The 20,156-nt window shown below is 38.2% G+C and overlaps 1 protein-coding gene across 1 annotated transcript in view; it reads right to left on the minus strand.

The window, feature by feature from the left end:
* The window catches only part of DNAI3 (dynein axonemal intermediate chain 3), an 80,228-nt gene that overhangs the window by 34,256 nt on the left and 25,816 nt on the right, over nt 1-20,156 (minus strand). Inside the window, exons 8-15 of the mRNA XM_043460798.1 lie at nt 19,591-19,707; nt 15,780-15,970; nt 14,891-15,015; nt 11,843-11,932; nt 10,086-10,172; nt 6,687-6,815; nt 3,914-3,987; nt 847-994 (exon numbers count right to left, since the gene is read on the minus strand). Of these exons, the coding sequence (XP_043316733.1) occupies nt 847-994; nt 3,914-3,987; nt 6,687-6,815; nt 10,086-10,172; nt 11,843-11,932; nt 14,891-15,015; nt 15,780-15,970; nt 19,591-19,707 (961 nt within the window). The remainder of the gene's footprint in view (nt 1-846; nt 995-3,913; nt 3,988-6,686; nt 6,816-10,085; nt 10,173-11,842; nt 11,933-14,890; nt 15,016-15,779; nt 15,971-19,590; nt 19,708-20,156) is intronic.

Genomic DNA, 20,156 nt, shown 5'->3' on the forward strand with positions numbered 1-20,156 from the left:
TGGCTCCCTCCCCACTTTTCTCCATTAGAAATTTTGTCCACATGCTATACAACTAGTCTCAGGTGAATTTTGTTTACTTGTGCCTTTTAAAACTATCTACAGCTCTATAAATTCTGCCCAGAAAATTTCTAATCCTCTAATTTCTAATCCTAGTTACTTCATGAATATTCTCACCCCTCTGTGCTTTCCCTTCCACTGGGAACAAATGCATGAAATCAAAGGAAAATAAAAATATTAAATTTGGAAATAGAATTAGACATTTCAAAGAAAAAAAGCCTTCAATGTCAGAAGTTTCTTCATACTTCTCACATACATCTCATTCACGGCCCGACTTTTCTTAAATTAAAATTACTTTTCTTCAAGTTCTGCCATTGAAGACAACTACAAATAATTCTTCTTTCAGCTACCATCAGTTTTATTTGGTCATAGGTGTTGTGATACAATTCTACTGTTGATGGGTAAAACATGTAGAATTTTGACTATAAGATGGCTAAAATAAGCTTTTCTGGGCTAACCTAAGAGCTCACTAATTTTTAAGCAACTGCTATGTAATAATGAGTAATTGTTTAAAAACATTGGTAAGTTGTTGCTTGTTTATACATGAACAAATATTTATCTGTGATTTCTGTCTTGACTAGACAGACATTATAATACCTCTCAATGAAAGAATTTATTGGTTGAATGAATACATGAGTTGTAATGTCCTGTGTTAATCTGAGCTGCTCTACTTTTAAAGTGTGTTATATGTATAAATATAAATATATGTATAAATATATGTATATCTATGCATATAAACTATATAGTGTATATAAGCAAATAAAATGGACTAAATCCCATGTTACTTACCTTTGAGAGAGGTTTCCAGCTGAGATCTAGATGCAAAAAAGTAGATGGTATATCAAAAGGAATTTCAATACTTTCTTCTTTCTTTTTCTCTGCCTGTGGTTGAGGGGTTACAGCTTTCTGTGGTCTGATATCCCAAAAGCATATTGTGCTTTAAAAAAAGTTTACAGTTTATTTTTTAACTAAGTACAAGGAAAAGGTATAACCTCAAGACTACCATTCTCGCTGCTATACATTAACATTGTGATTATGGTATATTTGATATCTCCAAAATTAAGATTTTAATGAAATGGGACTATTTTATTATAGTCCCATTTATTATAATATATGCATTCATTATGTATTTCATATTTTAGAGAATTATAAAGTTTATAGGATTATTTAATGATTTTGCTAGTATTGAGACTAATATTATCATACATGGCAATTGAATTTGGCAACTGACAATCTTTTGTGATACAATCTTTTTTGGAAAAACTTAAGAACTTTATTGAAATACAACTCATATGCCACAAAATTCACCCACTTAGGGTATACTTAAAGTGCGTCCCTGATGGCTCAGTGGTAAAGAATCTGCCTATAATGCAAGAGATGTGGGTTTGATCCCTGGGTGGGGAAGATCCCCTGGAGAAGTGAATGGCAACCCACTCTAGTATTCTTGGCTGGAGAATCCAGGGTGGCAAGGAATTGGACACAACTGAGTGACTAATACTTTCACTTCACTTTCTTTCACTTAAAGTACAGAATTAAGTAGTTTTTAATACATTCATTGAATTGTGCAAACCATTACCAAAATCAATTTTAGAAGATTTCATATCACCTCTCCCCCGAATTTGTGTACAGTTTACCCGTCATTCCCCATTTCCTTCAGTCCCTCCCACCAGCCCTGAGCAACCACTAATCTACTCACTGTCTCTACAAATTTGTCTATTTTGGACATTTCATATAAATGGAATCATACAATATGTAGTCTTTTGTGACTGACTTCTTTCACTTAGCATGTTTTTGAAGGTCATTCATGTTGTAGTATATATCAGTACATCATTCCTTTTTATTGTCAAATAATATTTCATTGTATGGACTATCCTACACTTTATTTACCCCTTCATCATTTGATGGACTGATGAATGAATAAATGAACCTGGGTTACTTCCCCTTTTGGCTATTATGAATAATCCTGCTATGAACATTTGTTGATAAGTTTTGTGTGGGTGTACGTTTTCATCTCTCCTGGATATATATTAAGGACTTGAATTGCTGGGTTACATGGTTGCACCTATGTTTAATCTTTTGAGGAACTGTTAAGATTGTTTTCCAAAACAACTGAATCATTTTTGAGAATTCCAATTTCTCTACATCTTCACCAAATGTATTATTTCTTTTGTCTTGAAGATCCCAATTTCTCTACATTCTCAACAACACTTACTATTTTTTGGTCTTTTTTATTTTGGCTACCTAATGTGTGTGAAGTGGTATCTAATCAAAAGTGATTCTGATTTGCTTTTCCTTTGTTGGTGTAATATCTAGGAAATCATTACCTAATCCAAGGCCATAAACACTTATATTTATGTGTGCCCATATTTTCAGTTTTAACTCGTACATTTAGCTCTTTATTTCATTTTCAATTAATTTTGTATAGAGTGTGAGGTAATTCTTTTGTAGGTGAATACCTATTTGTCCTAGCACCATTGTTGAACACTATTTTTCTCCACTAAATTGCCTTGGTACCCTTGTTGAAAATCAGTTAACCACAGATGTATGGGTTTATTTCTGGGTTTATCTCTTCTCTGAATCTTGAACAGTGATACAATGGTTGGACCGATCCCGTCAGATGGAAGAGGCTGGCCATTCATTCTGGCTATTCACTATATACATAGTGAGCTACAGATAGATGATGTATTTGCCTTCAAAGCCTCATTTCCTCAACCCGTAAGTATTTTTTCAGGGTTATTGACAATATAATAAGAGTTAACCTGCTAAAGCATGTATTACAGTATTGGCATAAGCTTCCAATAAATTAATTTTGTCCACTTAAGGTAACTATAGTCAATTTCTGTTGCTTGTAATCACAGAACCTTACCCAATACATGCCCAAAGGATTAATTAATTAAAGTTATTTATGCCTTCATCTGCTATTCCACAGCTGCTGCTGCTGCTGCTGCTGCTAAGTCACTTCAGTCGTGTCCGACTCTGTGCGACCCCATAGACGGCAGCCCACCAGGCTCCCCCGTCCCTGGGATTCTCCAGGCAAGAACAGTGGAGTGGGTGGCCATTTCCTTCTCCAATGCATGAAAGTGAAAAGTGAAAGTGAAGTCACTCAGTCGTGTTTGACCCTTAGCGACCCCATGGACTGCAGCCCACCAGGCTCCTCCGTCCACGGGATTATCCAGGCAAGAGCACTGGAGTGGGTGCCATTGCCTTCTCCGGCTTCTGCTGCAGTCAGTGCCTAAAGCTGAAGGTGTCGTGATTTCCACGGGAGTCAAAGCTATTTGGAATTGTAAAGTTTTGCTGGTATCTGGATGTAGATAATACTATTCCCATTCATATGTCCTACTTCACTATGAATTTTCAGTTCTATAAATTGAGGGATACAAGTTTTAAAAATAAACATTCTTCAACATAGTTATTGAATTATTTATAAAAACACTTGTAATAAATATACAATAAAAGATGCAAGGCTCTTCCACCTTCTAAAAGAAACTTTCCCAATTATGTTGTCATCTTCATAATTGTGAGATAAAATTGAATATAAACAAACATTGCAAAAAAAAAAAAACAAACATTGCAAAATTACAAATATGGGACTATGAAGAACCAGGATAATTATGGATGTTTATACAATATTACCAACCATGAAATTTAGTTCATTCTTCTTTTTACAATATATCCATATCCAAAAGAAGATTTTTTTAAAACCAGCAACAATGTAAAATTCTGTCCTCTAGTTAATTAGGCTTAATTGCTGCAACAAAGATTATTTAAGGAACAGAAGAGCACAACAATCTTATAAGCATCAGATAAAAAATATATTGTTTGAAAACAAATAGGTAATGATTAAAATAAGACATACCAGTCTGCTGAACAAGTGACAAGTTGACAGGATATTCCACTTCGATTTTCAAAGACATTTCCCAATCTGTTAATCTATTTTTAAAAATGCTAGAAATAAGTTCTGTGTACCTAGAACAGTGATGACTTTTTTCTCAAAGCTCTTTACGTTAAAATTTTTTCTTCTTTAACATTTTTTAAAAGAACATAAAACAAATACAGAATTTGGAAACTGGAAGGTTTTGAAATCAAATATTATTCTGACATACATCTTTTGCAGTCCTTTTTCACAGAAACATTTTTACATTTTAAAATTAGTTTTAATTAGTATGAACATAAATTTCTATCCTAAGATTTTTCAGTTACTGCACTTTTAAAACTTACCTATGTAGTCATAAACCATTCTGGTTTTTAATATATAGATGATGTGCTATAACCTCATTACTATTATTATTAGAAATGCATTAGAAATGCAAAATGTAATAGAAAAACAGAAACGCATTCTGTTTTTCACTGTTAATTATGGAGCTAAACATAGGTGCTTTTATGAGATTGTTAAGCAGGTAAGATCAATAGATAAGAGGCTTGGTGTTAAATTAGACACAGCATGCAGTGAATGCTGGGCACCTACATTCTTTCAGTAATCTAGTGGCACAACTCTGCTGGCACACAGAGGAGTCCAAGGAGGGTTAGTGGCTCCTTAGAGTCCCGAAGGTCCACGTTTCCAAGCAGCCACCTCTCAAAGGAGGTGAAAGATTTTTTGTGGCAACCTATGACAGCGCTACTAAGTCAACAGGAAAAATGACTTTTCCCAATACCCTACCTACCCAATAGAACTGATGAGCAAAACGGCAAAGGTGGAGGGTTCTAGCAGCAAATAAAGAGTAAAAGTAGGGGTGGGAGAAGAAATACAGGTGCTGCAGTGGTAAGACCTGTTGGCATCACAGGAGCGAGGACCCTGGAAACCTGGCTGACTCTGCTGTGGCCTGAGCCCAGTCAGCTTCAGTTACAGCTGTTACCTTCCACTGTGATTGAAAATCAGGAACCCATGTTTCCTTTCCCTCTAATAAGACTTCCCGGAGAAGGCAATGGCACCCCACTCCAGTACTCTTGCCTGGAAAATCCCATGGACGGAGGAGCCTGGTGGGCTGCAGTCCCTTGGGTTGCTAAGAGTCGGACACGACTGAGCAACTTCACTTTCACTTTTCACTTTCATGCATTGGAGAAGGAAATAGCAACCCACTCCAGTGTTCTTGCCTGGAGAATCCCAGGTTTGGGGGAGCCTGGTGGGCTGCCGTCTATGGAGTTGCATAGAGTCGGACAAGACTGAAGTGATTTAGCAATAAGGCTTCCCTCTTATAGGAAGCTCAAGACTCCAGACTTGCACTTACTCGGGCGCTTTATGCGTTAATGATTGGAAAAAAAAAATCATATTATGAAAGTTTGGGAAATAGAAGTTTTTAAAATCAAATATAGTTCTACCTTATATCCTTTTCCAATCTTTTTCATGGATACACTTTGACATGATTTGTCAAGATATGCATGTGACTGTGTATCTTAGGACACAAATTGGATTATTTCTTGTATAAATTTCCCAAATTTTGTATTAATGGTCAAAAACTTTGAAAATGTGAATGATTTAAGAACTACATTGGCTAATTGTATTCGAAAACTTTTATGTTGGAACCAGTAATGTTAGAGTTTATTGATTTCACCATTTCATCCTTTCTAACACAAGATAATACTTGAAAGTCTCACATAAGAATTAAATAGGTCCAAAATAATACATTATTTTTGCTTTATGATTAATTTATTTGATTATTAGAAAGTCTGAATGATTTTCCTGTTTATCTGCTAAATGTTTTTCAGTATATGTCTTTAGCTTATTTACTGGAAAATTTGTATTTACCATATTTGGGGCAAATGTTTTTCTTCATTTTGCTACTTGTTCTTTATTTTTTAATTTAAAAATTTACATGTGCATATTTTAAATTTCTTTCAATATTATTTAGCTTAGAAAACTGTAGAATCCAGGATTATGATATTCTAATTCATGGTATTTATTTTGGCTCATTAGAACTTTCAAAAGTAATTGTATTTTTGCATAATCCACTTGAATACCCTGAAGGGCTAATCACCCTTCTTAACTCTAAGTTTTTAGAATATTCTTCAATATTCTTATCTTTTAGTTTTTCAAAGTACATAGTAGACCCCTAGTTCCTTGAGGGAAACATTTGGGAGGTTTATTAGATTTCAAATTCACAAACACCAGACTTTGCAGGTAAAGCACAGAACTACAAAGTGAAACTGCGGCACAAATGCTGGGCAGTCAGCCGGGCTCACTCACGGCACAAGTGTCGAGAGTTTTCACCCAGCAGCCTCAGGATGCACTCAATTCAAGACCACCTTGCAAAATGACACATTATCACGTCACAGATCTTCAGAGTTGTCTGCTCTAAACAGCTGAAATCATAAAATTCAAATTCACGAAGGTGTAAAATATTTATTTCTATTTTTACAACCTTCATTTTCTCCACTATTGTATTATATCAGTGTTGACACTACCTATGTTTTTTAGTGGCTTATAAACCATGGAAGTTGAAACCCTGGCCTTCTTCTCTCATTCCCAAGTCAGATCTTGGTTTGTCAACAGTGACACAGTGTATGATGTTTAGTTCCTGGTAATTCACAATTTAAATGCTGATAAATTGTTTACTTGAAACATCCTCTTTGAATAAAATTTTCCAAAAATCTACAAGTCAGCAGGAGAAAAGTTCGAAGCCATCAAGACTCACCTCAAATGTGTCAGGCAGCCAATGTATATCTGTAATTACTTTCCTATGTCCACTTTCTATTGAGGAAACTGCACAGTGTCTGATATACATTTCTTCTTTGTTACTCTCTGGTTCAAGGAGGAACATAGGCTGCAAAATGTTACAAGAAAGTTATGTGCTAATTTTAGAGAGCTGATAAAGGAATTCATACTTGATGTATCATTCCAATTAAAATCAATAATTTGAAGAAATACCACTTCAAGGAAAAACATAAATTAGAATTTCTATGTATTATATAGTTAGGTAATTAGATTATCTTCTTTCTGCTTCAGTTCCTAGGGAGCTTTCCCAGGCAAAAACACTGGAGCGGGCAGTGGAAGTGATACTCTGTGATGTTCTAGAAGAAAGCCTGAAGTAGTCATGTGAAGACACCACTAGGACACGCCATGTGGAGGTGCGCCTGTACCAGTCAACAGCCTAGGGAAGTCTGGGTCAAAAGCCAGCATCACCCCTCAAGTATGTTGAGTGAACATGCCTTTGGATGATCCCACCCCAAGTTATCAAGTAGCCCCCTTCTTCAAGATGCCAGTCTCCCCAGATAAGGCACCAAAGAGAGTGGAACATAAACAAGCCAACCCATTAAGCCCATTCTAAAAGCCTACCCACTGAATCCATGAGCATAATCAAGGGTTGTTTTAAAGTGCACATACACACACACAAAAGAATACTGTAGCGGTTTGCCACTTCCTACTCCAGGGGATTTTTCCAACCCAGGGATCATCTCTGGCATCTCCTGCATTGGCAGGTGGGTTCTTTACCACTGCCCCACCTGGGTAGCCCCTAATTAGATTATCTTCTTTCCACTTCAGCTTAGTCTGAGATTTTACCTCTAAACTTTTTACAAGAATGACTGACCCATACCTGAAAGAACCAATGAGACTCCATTTTTGAAGAAGTACTTTTTTTAAGAGCACAGAAGACCGCATCCCATGGTTTCTTGGTTGGAGATCCATGATGCTCAGGTTGAAGAACTGGGGATGGGAATGTAGGTGAGTACTGAGCTTGGAGCTGAGGCATCTCTTCCCAGACCTCTTGGCAGAATCCACGGCTTCACAAGTCAGTGCATAGTATTACCAGAAAGGATTGTAACTCATTTTATATGCAAGAAAATCAATGCTTGAGGGTATTCGGGGGTAGGGGAACATACCCAAACTCATGAAACTGTGATCTAGAGCCTGGATACGTGGAGCTTCTCTCCAGTGCTTTTTCAACTGCATCACTTTAGAGAACCCCTTGGTTCCTTTATTTAATAACAGTGACCACAAAAAAGAACTCCTGGGATAGACAGTACAATCTGTTTTGTGGTGTTTTTAATCAAGGGCCTCAGTTCAGTTCAGTTGCTCAGTCATGTCTGACTCTGCAACCCATCAACTGCAGCATGCCAGGCTTCCTTGTCCATCACCAGCTTCTGGAGCTTACTCAAACTCATGTCCATAGAGTCGGTGATGCCATCCCACCATCTCATCCTCTGTCATCCCCTCCTCCTCCCACCTTCAATCTTTCCCAACATCAGGGTCTCTTACAGTGAGTCAGTTCTTCATATCAGGTGGCCAAAGTATTGGAGTTTCAGCTTCAGCATCAGTCCTTTCAATGAATACTCAGGACTGATTCCCTTTAGGATGGACTGGCTGGATCTCCGTGCAGTCCAAGGGACTCTCAAGAGTCTTCTCCAACTCTACAGTTCAAAAACATCAATTGTTCTGCGCTCAGCTTTCTTTAGAGTCCAACTCTCACATCCACATCAGAGAAGGAAATGGCAACCCACTTCAGTGTTCTTGCCTGGAGAATCCCAGAGACAGCGGAGCCTGGTAGACTGCTGTCTATGGGGTCACACAGAGTCAGACACGACTGATGCGACTTAGCAGCAGCAGCAGCTCACATCCATACATGACTACTGGAAAAACCATAGCCTTGACTAGAGGGACCTTTGTTGACAAAGTAATGTCTCTGCTTTTTAATATGCTATCTAGGTTGGTCATAACTTTCCTTCCAAGGAGTAAGCATTTTTTAATTTCATGGCTGTAATCACCATCTGCAGTGATTTTGGAACCCCAAAAAGTAAAGTCTGTCACTGTTTCCATTGTTTCCCCATCTATTTGCCATGAGTTGATGGGACTGGATGTTATGATCTTAGTTTTCTGAATGTTGAGCTTTAAGCCAAATTTTTCACTCTCCTCTTTCACTTTCATCAAGAGGCTCTTTAGCTCTTCTTCGCTTTCTGACATAAGGGTGGTGTCATCTGCACATCAAGGTTATTGATATTGCTCCTGGAAATCTTGATTCCAGATTGTGCTTCACCCAGCCCAGCATTTCTCATGATGTACTCTGCATATAAGTTAAATAAGCAGGGTGACAATATACAGCCTTGACGTATTCCTTTCCCTATTTGGAACCAGTCTGTTGTTTCATGTCCGGTTCTGTTACTTCTTGACCTGCATACAGATTTCTCAGGAGGCAGGTCAGGTGGTCTGGTATTCCAATCTCCTTCAGAATTTTCCACAGTTTATTGTAATCCACACAGTCAAAGGCTTTGGCATAGTCAGTAAAGCAGATGTTTTTTCTAGAACTCTCTTGCTTTTTTGATGATCCAACGGATGTTGGCAGTTTGATCTCTGGTTCCTCTGTCTTTTTTAAATCCAGCTTGAACATCTGGAAGTTCACGGTTCACATACTGTTGAAGCCTGGCTTGGAGAATTTTGAGCATTACTTTACTAGCGTGTGAGATGAGTGCAATTGTATGGTAGTTTGAGCATTCTTTGGCATTGCCTTTCTTTGGGATTGGAATGAAAACTGACCTTTTCCAGTCCCTTGGCCACTGCTGAGTTTTCCAAATTTGCTGGCATATTGAGTGCAGCACTTTCATAGCATCATCTTTTAGGATGTGAAATAGCTCAACCGGAATTCCATCACCTCTACCAGCTTTGTTCATAGTGATGTTTTCTAAGGCCCACTTGACTTCACATTCCAGGGTGTCTGGCTCTAGGTGAGTGATCACACCATCATAATTATCTGGGTCATGAAGACCTTTTTTGTATAGTTCTTCTGTGTATTCTTGCCACCTCTTCTTAATCTTCTGCTTCTGTTAGGTCCATACCATTTCTGTCCTTTATTGTGCCCATCTTTGCATGAAATGTTCCCTTGGTACCTCTAATTTTCTTGAAGAGATCTCTAGTCTTTCCCATTCTATTGTTTCAAGGGCCTACATAAAAGCAACTCAAAATGTGTCTGCAGCAGATGCGAAGACAGGAAATAATACTTTTTTTTTCTGTTGAGTCTTTGTTTAGCTTGGCAACCTTGTCATATACTTTTTGATAAACTCTGATGGCATAAACTTGCAGGTGAAAAGTTATAAAAACTAACCTTGAGAGTAACTTTTTTACTTCTAGTACCACCTGCCTTGATATTTTCTATTCGATCTGCATGTGCAGTAATATCCCACATGACAACCTAAAAGAGAAATAAATGTTATTATAACATATTTTTAGGAATTAGCAAATTGAGTCTTGAACATTTAAAAAAATCTATTGGTATTGTATGCACTCTGATAAATCAATCACCTTGGGAGGATAATAAAAAAAATAGCCTATATCCTAAGTCAGCAACTTTTAAAGGTAATATAAAGAAGTTTTGTTCTCTGTAAAAGCATTTTTAGCTCTTTTTTGTGCTTGTGTTAATGAATACCAAAATTTTTTAATCCAAGATACACATCATGCAATTCTCTCTGCTTTGGGAACAGCTCTTCCTCTGCTTGGAGGAATGTACTGATTGTGGGGACAACTGCTTTAGACCCAGGAAAAAAGTCTCCAGAATTAAGTGCAAACACCCAAAATTGTCTGAAAGGCTAGGAAATGATGATTTCTATTTCACTGAATATCATGGCCAATTCCAGGGCTTCCCAGGTGGTTCAGTAGTAAAGAATCCACCTGCCAAGCAGGAGACCTGGGTTTGATCCCTAGGTCGGGAAGATCCCCTGAAGAAGGAAATGGTTACCCACTCCAGTATTCTTGCCTGGAGAATTCCATGGACAGAGGAGCCTGGCGGGCTGCAGTCCACGGGGCTGCAGAGTTGGACACAACTTAACAACTCTACAGCAGTAGCAGCAGCATGGCCAGCTATGAATTTGCATATACATTGATGGTCATTTTTTGAAAAATCAGAATAAAGTAGAATGTGCAACGCTAGAATAATCTTCAATGATTAAAAGTCATTCCCATACACTGAAATATCAGGGTTACAAAGTTGTGGCTGATTTCATTTTCATCATCTGCTTTTCTAAAATATCCTGAAAGAAAAAATAAAATATTCTGAAAAGTTGTGTCACCTTCTCAATCAGTAAAGAGGGCAGTATTTGTGGGGCTTGGAGGATGTGCTCTGGATCCTCATTATAACCACCAGTTATTGTTGAACAAAACCATGGAAGAAAATTAGTTTACTTGGATGTTTTGGTTCTGGATATGTGAGCATGGATGACGCAGTCATTTACATTTCAACCAGAAGAAAGCTTTCCTAGCCACACAATAAAAGATCATTATACCCTTGTAATGGTCAAATTCACTATATCACAATGAACTTAAACTTTGATCATAAAATAGCTATAAGCTTTTTGTTTTGTTTTATTGGAGAAACAGGAAATTGGAAGAGAGAATCTAAGTTTTATACAAATTACATAATTGTAAAAAGGTGTCAAATTATACACACAAAAATTCAGTGATATAGGTAAGTTTTCCAAAGAATTCTGTTTAAATCCTGGATCATTCCCTAACTCCTACTGCTAGGGAAATTTCAGAAGAGGCCTCCTGGCCAAGAGGTATTATGCTTATGGTTTTTGTTCTTCCCTGGGCTCTTACACAGTGCATGGTTCTAGTTCAGCAACGCAAATAAATCTGACCTGGTTTTCTTCCAGTTACCATATAACTGGGTTACCCTGTGGACATCTTGAGCCCAGATGCCATGTCTACCACATTTTTATACCCCAGTTCCTGGTATGGTGATTCACATGCAATTGGCATGCCTTTCCTCTGCTGAATTGAACCCTTAAGTTAAAAAAAATAACCAGTCAAAATGTATAACAGAATGCTATAAATTAATAAAGAGATGAAAGAAAACCCCAGATATACCTGCCCATTTATGCAGCCGCCAGCAATGATATTAGGGTCAGTCGGACAGAACTGGAAGCAGAAGATGTCATCTGGGCTTTCCAGCATTAACTAAGGTAAATCCCCAAATTCAAGAGAGAATGAGAAAAACTATTATAATCACAGCAAGAAAATAATATTAAGAAAGTCAAAGGTCTAATTTTATAGTTATTTATAAAAACATGCACATGGAGTCCATGCTGAGAATTCTACCTCTGGAGCAGAAGCTGCTTTTGCTGAATTTTATTCTGGACGTTGATCATGCACACGAGAGCAGGGTTCTTAAGGGGACCTGGTCTCCCCTCCTCCACCCTCCATGGGTCAGTGTTATACTTTTTTTAATAAATAAAAAGACTATTAAATCAGTGTTTCTGAAAAGTGTGGAGAGCAAGCTATGGGAGGTCAGGATATTTGTATGATTTATTTCCATCTGTATATATAAGCATGGCACAGAATAAGCACTCAAAAATAAAACGTGTGAACAAAAAAAGATGATGGAGTTGCCAGTGATATTATTTCAAATTTTAAAATAATACAGAACCCATAAGCAAAATCAAGTGCCTGGGGGCGGGGGGAGGGAGGAAGCTCTGCAAGGAATACAACAGTGTAAGGAAATAGATATACTAACCATAGTTAGCATCTGTGTTACTGTGTCACCACCAAGCTCAACACTTGCATGGTTATCATTCTTCTTTAAACATTAGTGATCAAAAATATAGGTTCCAAAGGTCACAGGTTTACCAGCACTGAACTAAAGATTTCAGATTGGAATTGGGATGGATTATCTTGGTTTAGTTGGTATTTTGTGAATTCTAGAGGAAACTCTGCTTTTGAAAATAAAATCATTTAATTCTTTCTTAGAGTTTTGATTAGAACAAAGACAAAATCACTTGCATTATATCTTTAAGAAATTATTTGCATACATTTTAAAAACTATTCTTCAAAATAGAGGAAAGGAGAGCGTTTCTTTGCTCTTCCTATATGCCAGGAGGTTCAGCCACACTTCCATGGCATGGACTGGAGAGGAGTTCTACACTACTGGAAAACGCTAGAAAACCCCAGTGAGAGATGGCACCATTCTCGTGGTGAGCAGGCCAAGGAGGAAGAATGAAAGAACGGTCATTTTGATCTCAGTATCTATAATAATTAAAGCATCTAGACTCTCTAGCAGTAAAAACTGTCTTTATTCAGATGAATGAAGGAAGAAGGAATAGGGGAGGATAAGGCTGGAAAATTCTGAAAGAGATGGGAATACCAGACCACTTGACCTGTCTCTTGAGAAAGCTATATGCAGGTCAGGAAGCAACAGTCAGAACTGGACATGGAATAACAGACTGGTTCCAAATAGGAAAAGGAGTATGTCATGACTGTATATTGTCACCCTGCTTATTTAACTTATATGCAGAGCACATCATGAGAAACGCTGGGCTGGATGAAGCACAAGCTGGAATCCATATTGTCGGGAGAAATATCAATAACCTCGACATGCAGATGATACCACCCTTATGGCAGAAAGTGAAGAAGAACCAAAGAGCCTCTTGGTGAAAGTGAAAGAGGAGAGTGAAAAAGTTGGCTTAAAGCTCAACATTCAGAAAACTAAGATCATGGCATCCAGTCCCATCACTTCATGGCAAATAGATGGGGAAACAGTGGAAACAGTGGCTGACTTTATTTTCTGGGCTCCAAAATCACTGCAGATGGTGATTGCAGCCATGAAATTAAAAAATGCTTACTCCTTGGAAGGAAAATTATGACCAACCTAGACAGCATATTAAAAAGCAGAGACATTACTTTGTCAACAAAGGTCCCTCTAGTCAAGGCTTTGGTTTTTCCAATGGTCATGTATGGATGTGACACTTGGACTGTGAAGAAAGCTGAGCGCCAAAGAATTGGTGCTTTTGAACTGTGGTGTTAGAGAAGACTTTTGAGAGTCCCTTGGACTGCAAGGAGATCCAACCAGTCCATCCTAAAGGAGGTAAGTCCTGGGTGTTCATTGGAAGGACTAATATTGAAGCTGAAACTCCAGTACTCTGGCCACCTCATGGGAAGAGCTGACTCATTTGAAAAGACACTGATGCTGGGAAAGATTGAGGGCAGGAGGAGAAGGGGACAACAGAGGATGAGATGGCTGGATGGCATCACCGACTCAATGGACATGAGTTTGGGTAAACTCTGGGAGTTGGTGATGGACAGGGAGGCCTGGCGTGCTGCGATTCATGGGGTTGCAAAGAGTCGGACACAACTGAGCAACTGAACTGAACTGAAGGCTTATTAGGGAAATTTTAGTTATACAATGCTTTATAGAAACAAAATATTAATATATTTAAGTATGTTGAAAAAATTTAATCTAACACTAAACTCCCTCCCCCTAAACAGAACTCATCTTGTGCAGACCCTGGAAATTGAACACTGTGGAGGGTAAACCCAGCCTTCAGCCTATTTTATTTGGATTGCCGTGTGTTTTGGTTTAGTTTTAGTTGAGGTATTTTTTTTTTTTAGTTGAGGTATTTTAAACTTGGGAGATCTCCCACAGAATTGCTGGATTCCCTCGACAAGCGGGACCACTTGACAGCAACAGCTGAAGAGTACCGTCTCCACAGATGGGCTGTGTTCTCTCCAGAGCCACAGTCCCCACGGTCTCCCACACAGGCATCTTTACTCACTACACCTCCTGCTGGTGATCCTTGGAATTGCCGAAGTTCATGGGAAACTCAAGTCTCTTTGCATTTGAAAAATTAGTATTGAAATAAAGCCCATAAAAGAGTTTACTCTTTTAAAATCATTTGAACATTTCTCTCATAATATTTTTTAAAATAATATGTTGATTTGCTCAATAAAACTTTTTCAATAGTCTAAGTGTAAACTTTGAGTTTTGCTCAAATTGAATGACCAAAAATTCTGAAGAAAGCCTAGCTTTATAGGGGTTTACAACCTTAAGTGATTATAAAATGTTTTGCAATTAAAACTGCTAAAGATATGTGAAGTAGTATTTGAAATTTTTAGACCATATGGATGACTCTCCTTTGTTACCTGAGGATGTATGGGATCAGAGAAACTCCAGAAAAGAATCAGTGATGGTTGCAGCAGTAATTTACCAGAAAAGTGGACCCTCTCTTCAAAGGACAGTCGTACAGCCACCGACACAGCTATTAGCCCTGTTTGGAACACAACTGGGAATTAAAATCTGCAGCCATTGTGCACAGAGAAGTGTTTTTAGGTTTTGTTTTTCTACATAGTCACTGTTCACTTCCATTTTAATGAAACCTGTGTAAAAATATTCTACAGGAGACCAAGGGTATTGTTAGAGCTGTACTGTCTAATAATACACTGGTTGCCAGTAGCCACTGTTGCGTATTAGCACTTGACTGTGGCTGGTCCAAATTGAGATGGACTGTTGACATAAAATCAATGGTGCACTTTGAAGACTTAGTAAGAACAAAAGATGTTTGTTTTCATGAGGAGAGGGCCAACACTGGGCGGGAAAGAGGAAGAAAAGAGAGCAAGGCTGGCTCTGTCCATCGTTCCGCCCTCGCACATTCCTACCCTCTTAGCTGCTGAGCGCTTTAAAGGAGATGTGTCTCCTATCTTGCCCAGTAATCAGAGAGGTGGAGTGTTGCAGGGAGTGAAGCTAGCCTTGGGAGCCCAACAAGTCCCAGTCAAGTCCAGATTTGGCATTACACCAGCTGGGCAGTGTGGGCGCTCTGGTCCTCTCCTTATGAAGTACAGACCACAGTGTGGTCCTGAAAGGTAGCTGGGAGGAGAGATGAAGAGAGGGTGAAGAAAGCTCTTGGCAGGTGCAGGCACTCGGGAATAGAGACTGTCTTATTGAAAGTGAGCCAGTTTGCAACTTTATATATAAAAGCAACAGGTTATTCTGCTGTCATCCCAGTAGGGAATCCCAGTCAAAACTCTGCCCCACCGTAGATGACCGGATGCCAGGAGACGCAGGTGATCATCTTCTCAGTTAGGCTGTGAAGGTCAGTAAAGGACTGGTACTCTTTCAGGTGGGTATCCGTCTTATCCCCAAAGGTGCCTTCTTCTTCTGCCAGACATTTCCAGTCATGAATAAATGTATTCATGATTTCATTTTGCTGTAGGGCTATTTCCACACTATTTTGTAAAACAGAAAAGAAGAATTAAGAGGTTGGATTTTAGTATTCAATGATACATCTTTCAGCGGCTCCTCCTGCTTCATTTATACTGAAAGAAAAAATGTTCTCCGTTGTATTTGGTAACTAATGATTAACCCTGTGTGAAATATTAAATGACTTAAGAGAAAAAAAATTCGTGGCAGTGTGCTACTCAGAACTTCTAGGGCCAGGATACTGTTAGCTGACAGCCTCTGCATGCTCAGTTGCTTCAGGCATGCCTGACTCTTTACAACCCCATGGACTGTAGCCCACCAGGCTCCTCTGATCATGGGTTCCTCCTGGCAAGAATACTGAAGTGGATTGCCATGCCCTCCTCCAGGGGATTTCCCAACCCAGGGCTCAAACTCACGTCTCCTGCATGGCAGGCAGATTCTTTACACTGAGCCACTGGGGAAACCCACAATAGCCTCTAGCAGCATCACAGTCTGCCTCAGCTTCCCGGTCAACGTCATGCTCTCTGTGGGTCAATGACTGACCACGGTGGCTGTAGACTCCAGGGCTGCCGATTCTGCCCTAGACGGGACTCCTCCAACAGGTCGTCTTCCTCTGCAGCTCCCTGTCGGGTTGGCCGAGACTTTGTCTGAAGCTCTCCCTGCTCAAGCATGCTTCCTCTTCCTTTATTTTTCACAGTGAACTTCTCAGTAAATGTCAACTTTGAACTTGATCTCATTTGCTCTTTGAAAACTCCAAATTGATAGAGCAAATTCTTTTAGCCACATTCAGTACCAAATGATCATGTATACTAATTATTGTATTTATATATTATTATTATACTGGTATATATAATAATTATACTATGTATATAATTCAAAACAACAAATGAGAGTTTCTCAAGGGAAGATTTGGAGTTTAGAAATGTGTGTATATGCGTGTGTGTGTGTGGTGGTTTTAGCTGTCACAGTGTCTGGGAAGTGCTAATGTGTTTAATTCTATTTCTAATCTTCCCACAATGCATGAGACAGTCCCTAAAAATGAAAAATTATCCTGCTAAAGGTACTAATATTGCTCGTTTGAAAAATAATCTGAGTACTCTTCTTAGTTTAAGGAACTCAGCTTGACAAGTTCCTGTTTTATAAGTTGCTATAATGTCTATCGTCCCTTTATGTGCTTAGGTTTGAAAACTCAGCCCACTCCCAAGGCCTCTAGGAGCTTTCCCACAATTAGAATGCCACCCGAGGTTTTACCCTAATGATTGAAAGTCCAAATAACTTGATTTTTTAAAATAAATACAATGAGTTGAAAGAGTGATTTTCAATTATGAATTTCCTAAAGAAAAAAAAAACCCTTTAGTTAGATGATTAAATATAAGCAGTAAGTATCATAATAGATATTCCTAGCACATTAAACAAGGGTACCATTTGTCATTAATCATTCACTCCTGTTCACTGCGGGCTTCCCTGGTAGCACATTGGTAAAGAATCCGCCGGCCAATACAGGAGATGTGGGTTTGATCCCAGGGTTGAGAAGATATCCCGGAGAAGAAAATGGTAACTCACTTCAGCATTCTTGCCTGGGAAATCCCATGGACAAAGGAGCCTGGCAGGCTATAGTCCCCACAAAAGAGTCAGACAGGATTTAGCAACTAAACAACAATAACCATTCACTTCATAATTGAATATTCTTGGCTAAATTCATTTTGTACTTCGTCTTTCAAACTAGATGCATTTCCTTGGACCAGCAGCATCAGCATGACCTGGAGCTATTAGAAATGCAGAGTGACAGGCTCCATCCCAGATCTACCGAGTCAGAACCTGCATTTTAACAAGATGCCCACGTGGTTCATATGCACATTAAAGTTTGAATTACCCTGTGTAGGGCAGTTTCACACCCAGAGCTTCAAGGCTTAAACTCAGTTTCAAGTAGAAGCATTTGTTATTAATAGCATTTTCAAAATCATTTCTTTCTGTTTCAGCCTGCACTGGGAAGTAATTCACAAGGGAGAAGTGAAGACAACACCTTTTCTCTGGTTTCCTGTTTATTTCCCTGCACTGTACTGCGTGGTTCCTGAGCGTGATGAATCTGAGGCTTGCAAAGCTTGTAGTCTGAGTGAAAGCCCATGGGTATCGTTTTTTTTTCTTAACCTCAAGATGAATGTTTCTCAGTTGCTTTGAACTCCTTTGAAGTTTCTCACTTTCCTCTCAGATCATTTTCTTCTTTTGCAAATAATGCTTGATTTAGTGTGTTCTAGACAATAATTCTATGAGAAGGAAGGAACTCATTTCTAATAGAGTTCTCTTCCAGAACAAAACAAGGTTTATTTTAATTTTTAAAAATTAAGCAAACCTTAGAATAGTTCTAGAGTGGGAAGCCTGGCTGTGATGGTTATGTGGGTTTCTTTTTTATTCTTGGCCAGGGCTGTTAAAATTCCTGTACCAGTTTACCCTCTTTCTTCTTATAGTTCTGACTCCTCCATCCCACATCTCAAGGAAGGAATTATGAAGCTCTTCACTATCCCTCTCTTTATAAGTATGGCAACTGAAAGGGAAGAATAAAAGTCCAAGTCCAAAGATAATACACAGTGTAGATAATTGAGAATTGGCTATGGAGCATATATTCCATCAAAAATTGATTGTATATAGACAGACTTCTCATTTTTAATGTTCTTAGGAAAAATTTCAATAATTACTGAAATTTTGTGTGGAAAGGAAAAGAAACCTCAGGTATTCTGGTTTCTTTCTAATTGTCCACATAGGAAAAACTATAGCATACTTGTTGTGAGTGAGTGGCAAATAGTTAATAAGCTCTTTCTGAATAATTATACTGAAAATTTGAACCAGATTCTCTCTAGGTAACAACTTCTTGAGAGTTGTTGGAATTTTCAAGACATTTACTCTTAAAATGTTTCCTTAAAAATAAAAAAGCTTAACTTGGGCTATGTATGAATTTGTCTACCAAATCTTTAATTTTGGGAAAAAAATGGAACCCAACCTGTTGGCACAGCTGGCAGACTTGTCCACCATTGGTTCCACTCATTTGAACTCTGATATCAACTTGATGAGACCTTCAAACTTCTTCTCTGGTTAAAAGTACTCAGGGTCTGCCTAGGGCTCTGGTATGAGTGAAGGGGGCATTCTGAAGATACTTCTCTTTCAGAGCCAATAAGAGTGCAGCAACATAGGAATTAGAGGTAAGGATGACACATCCAAAAATTATATCTGAACTGAATTCGGATTCTCATTTAAAATATATTTTTGTAAATTCCTATCATGGTGATGATCACCCTCAACATCCATAACATCCTCATCTTTGTGATCCTATAAAAAATCAAGAGAAAGACTTAAATAATAGAAACCATGGTAAATAAATGGTAATTTGCCTTTAGGAAAACATGTTCAATAGTATATACCTTCCAGGTTCACACCGTTTGGTGTGGTCCTAGCTTGGAAGGTCTAGGATGTTGCTTAGCAATAGAAGGGAAAAGAAGACAGAATCTGTAGAAAGTATCACATGTTCATGGGTGTCTAAGAAGTGTCTTCACACTTTCTACCTGTACATCAGGTATGGAGTTGTTTTTTAAGGTCTCTCATTATAAGTAAACAAACACATTTTATGTTTTTTAATTTAATATACAATTTTTACCTTGTGCACACACTGTTAAGAAACTCGGTCAAAGTCTTTGATTGTCCCAATGCCTCTTTTTCTTCTTCCAAAAATTCTCTTGGGTAATATTGTGTAGTAGCATTTTTGGGACATGTCCTAATATATTAAAAGAAATCGAATACCAAAAATTAGATCAAAGACAAATATAGGTCATGGCAGGTCAAAGATTTTTCTCTGCGACCATATTAGGATATTATTTTATATTTAAATTCTATATATTGAATTTTTTCTTTACCTTAGATACCAGCTGCCATTCAAAGTATTTGTGAATTTCTCTCTGATGTAATCAGCAAGTTCTTTATTTAAAAAAATTTAGATACCATTTTAAACTTACAGAAAACTTTTAAGAAGGGTATAAGAGATTCCCATACACTCTTCACCCAGATTCATCAATTATTAACATTTCTAAAAATTTTTAATTGGAAGATAATTGCTTCAGAATGTTGTGTTGGTTTCTGCCATACAACAACGTGAATCAGTCATATATATATATATATCTCCCCTCCCTCCCACTGCCTCCCCATCCTGCCTCTCCAGGTCATAAC

Source organism: Cervus canadensis, chromosome 2 (assembly GCF_019320065.1).
Source record: "Cervus canadensis isolate Bull #8, Minnesota chromosome 2, ASM1932006v1, whole genome shotgun sequence".
Classification (NCBI taxonomy): Eukaryota; Metazoa; Chordata; class Mammalia; order Artiodactyla; family Cervidae; genus Cervus; species Cervus canadensis.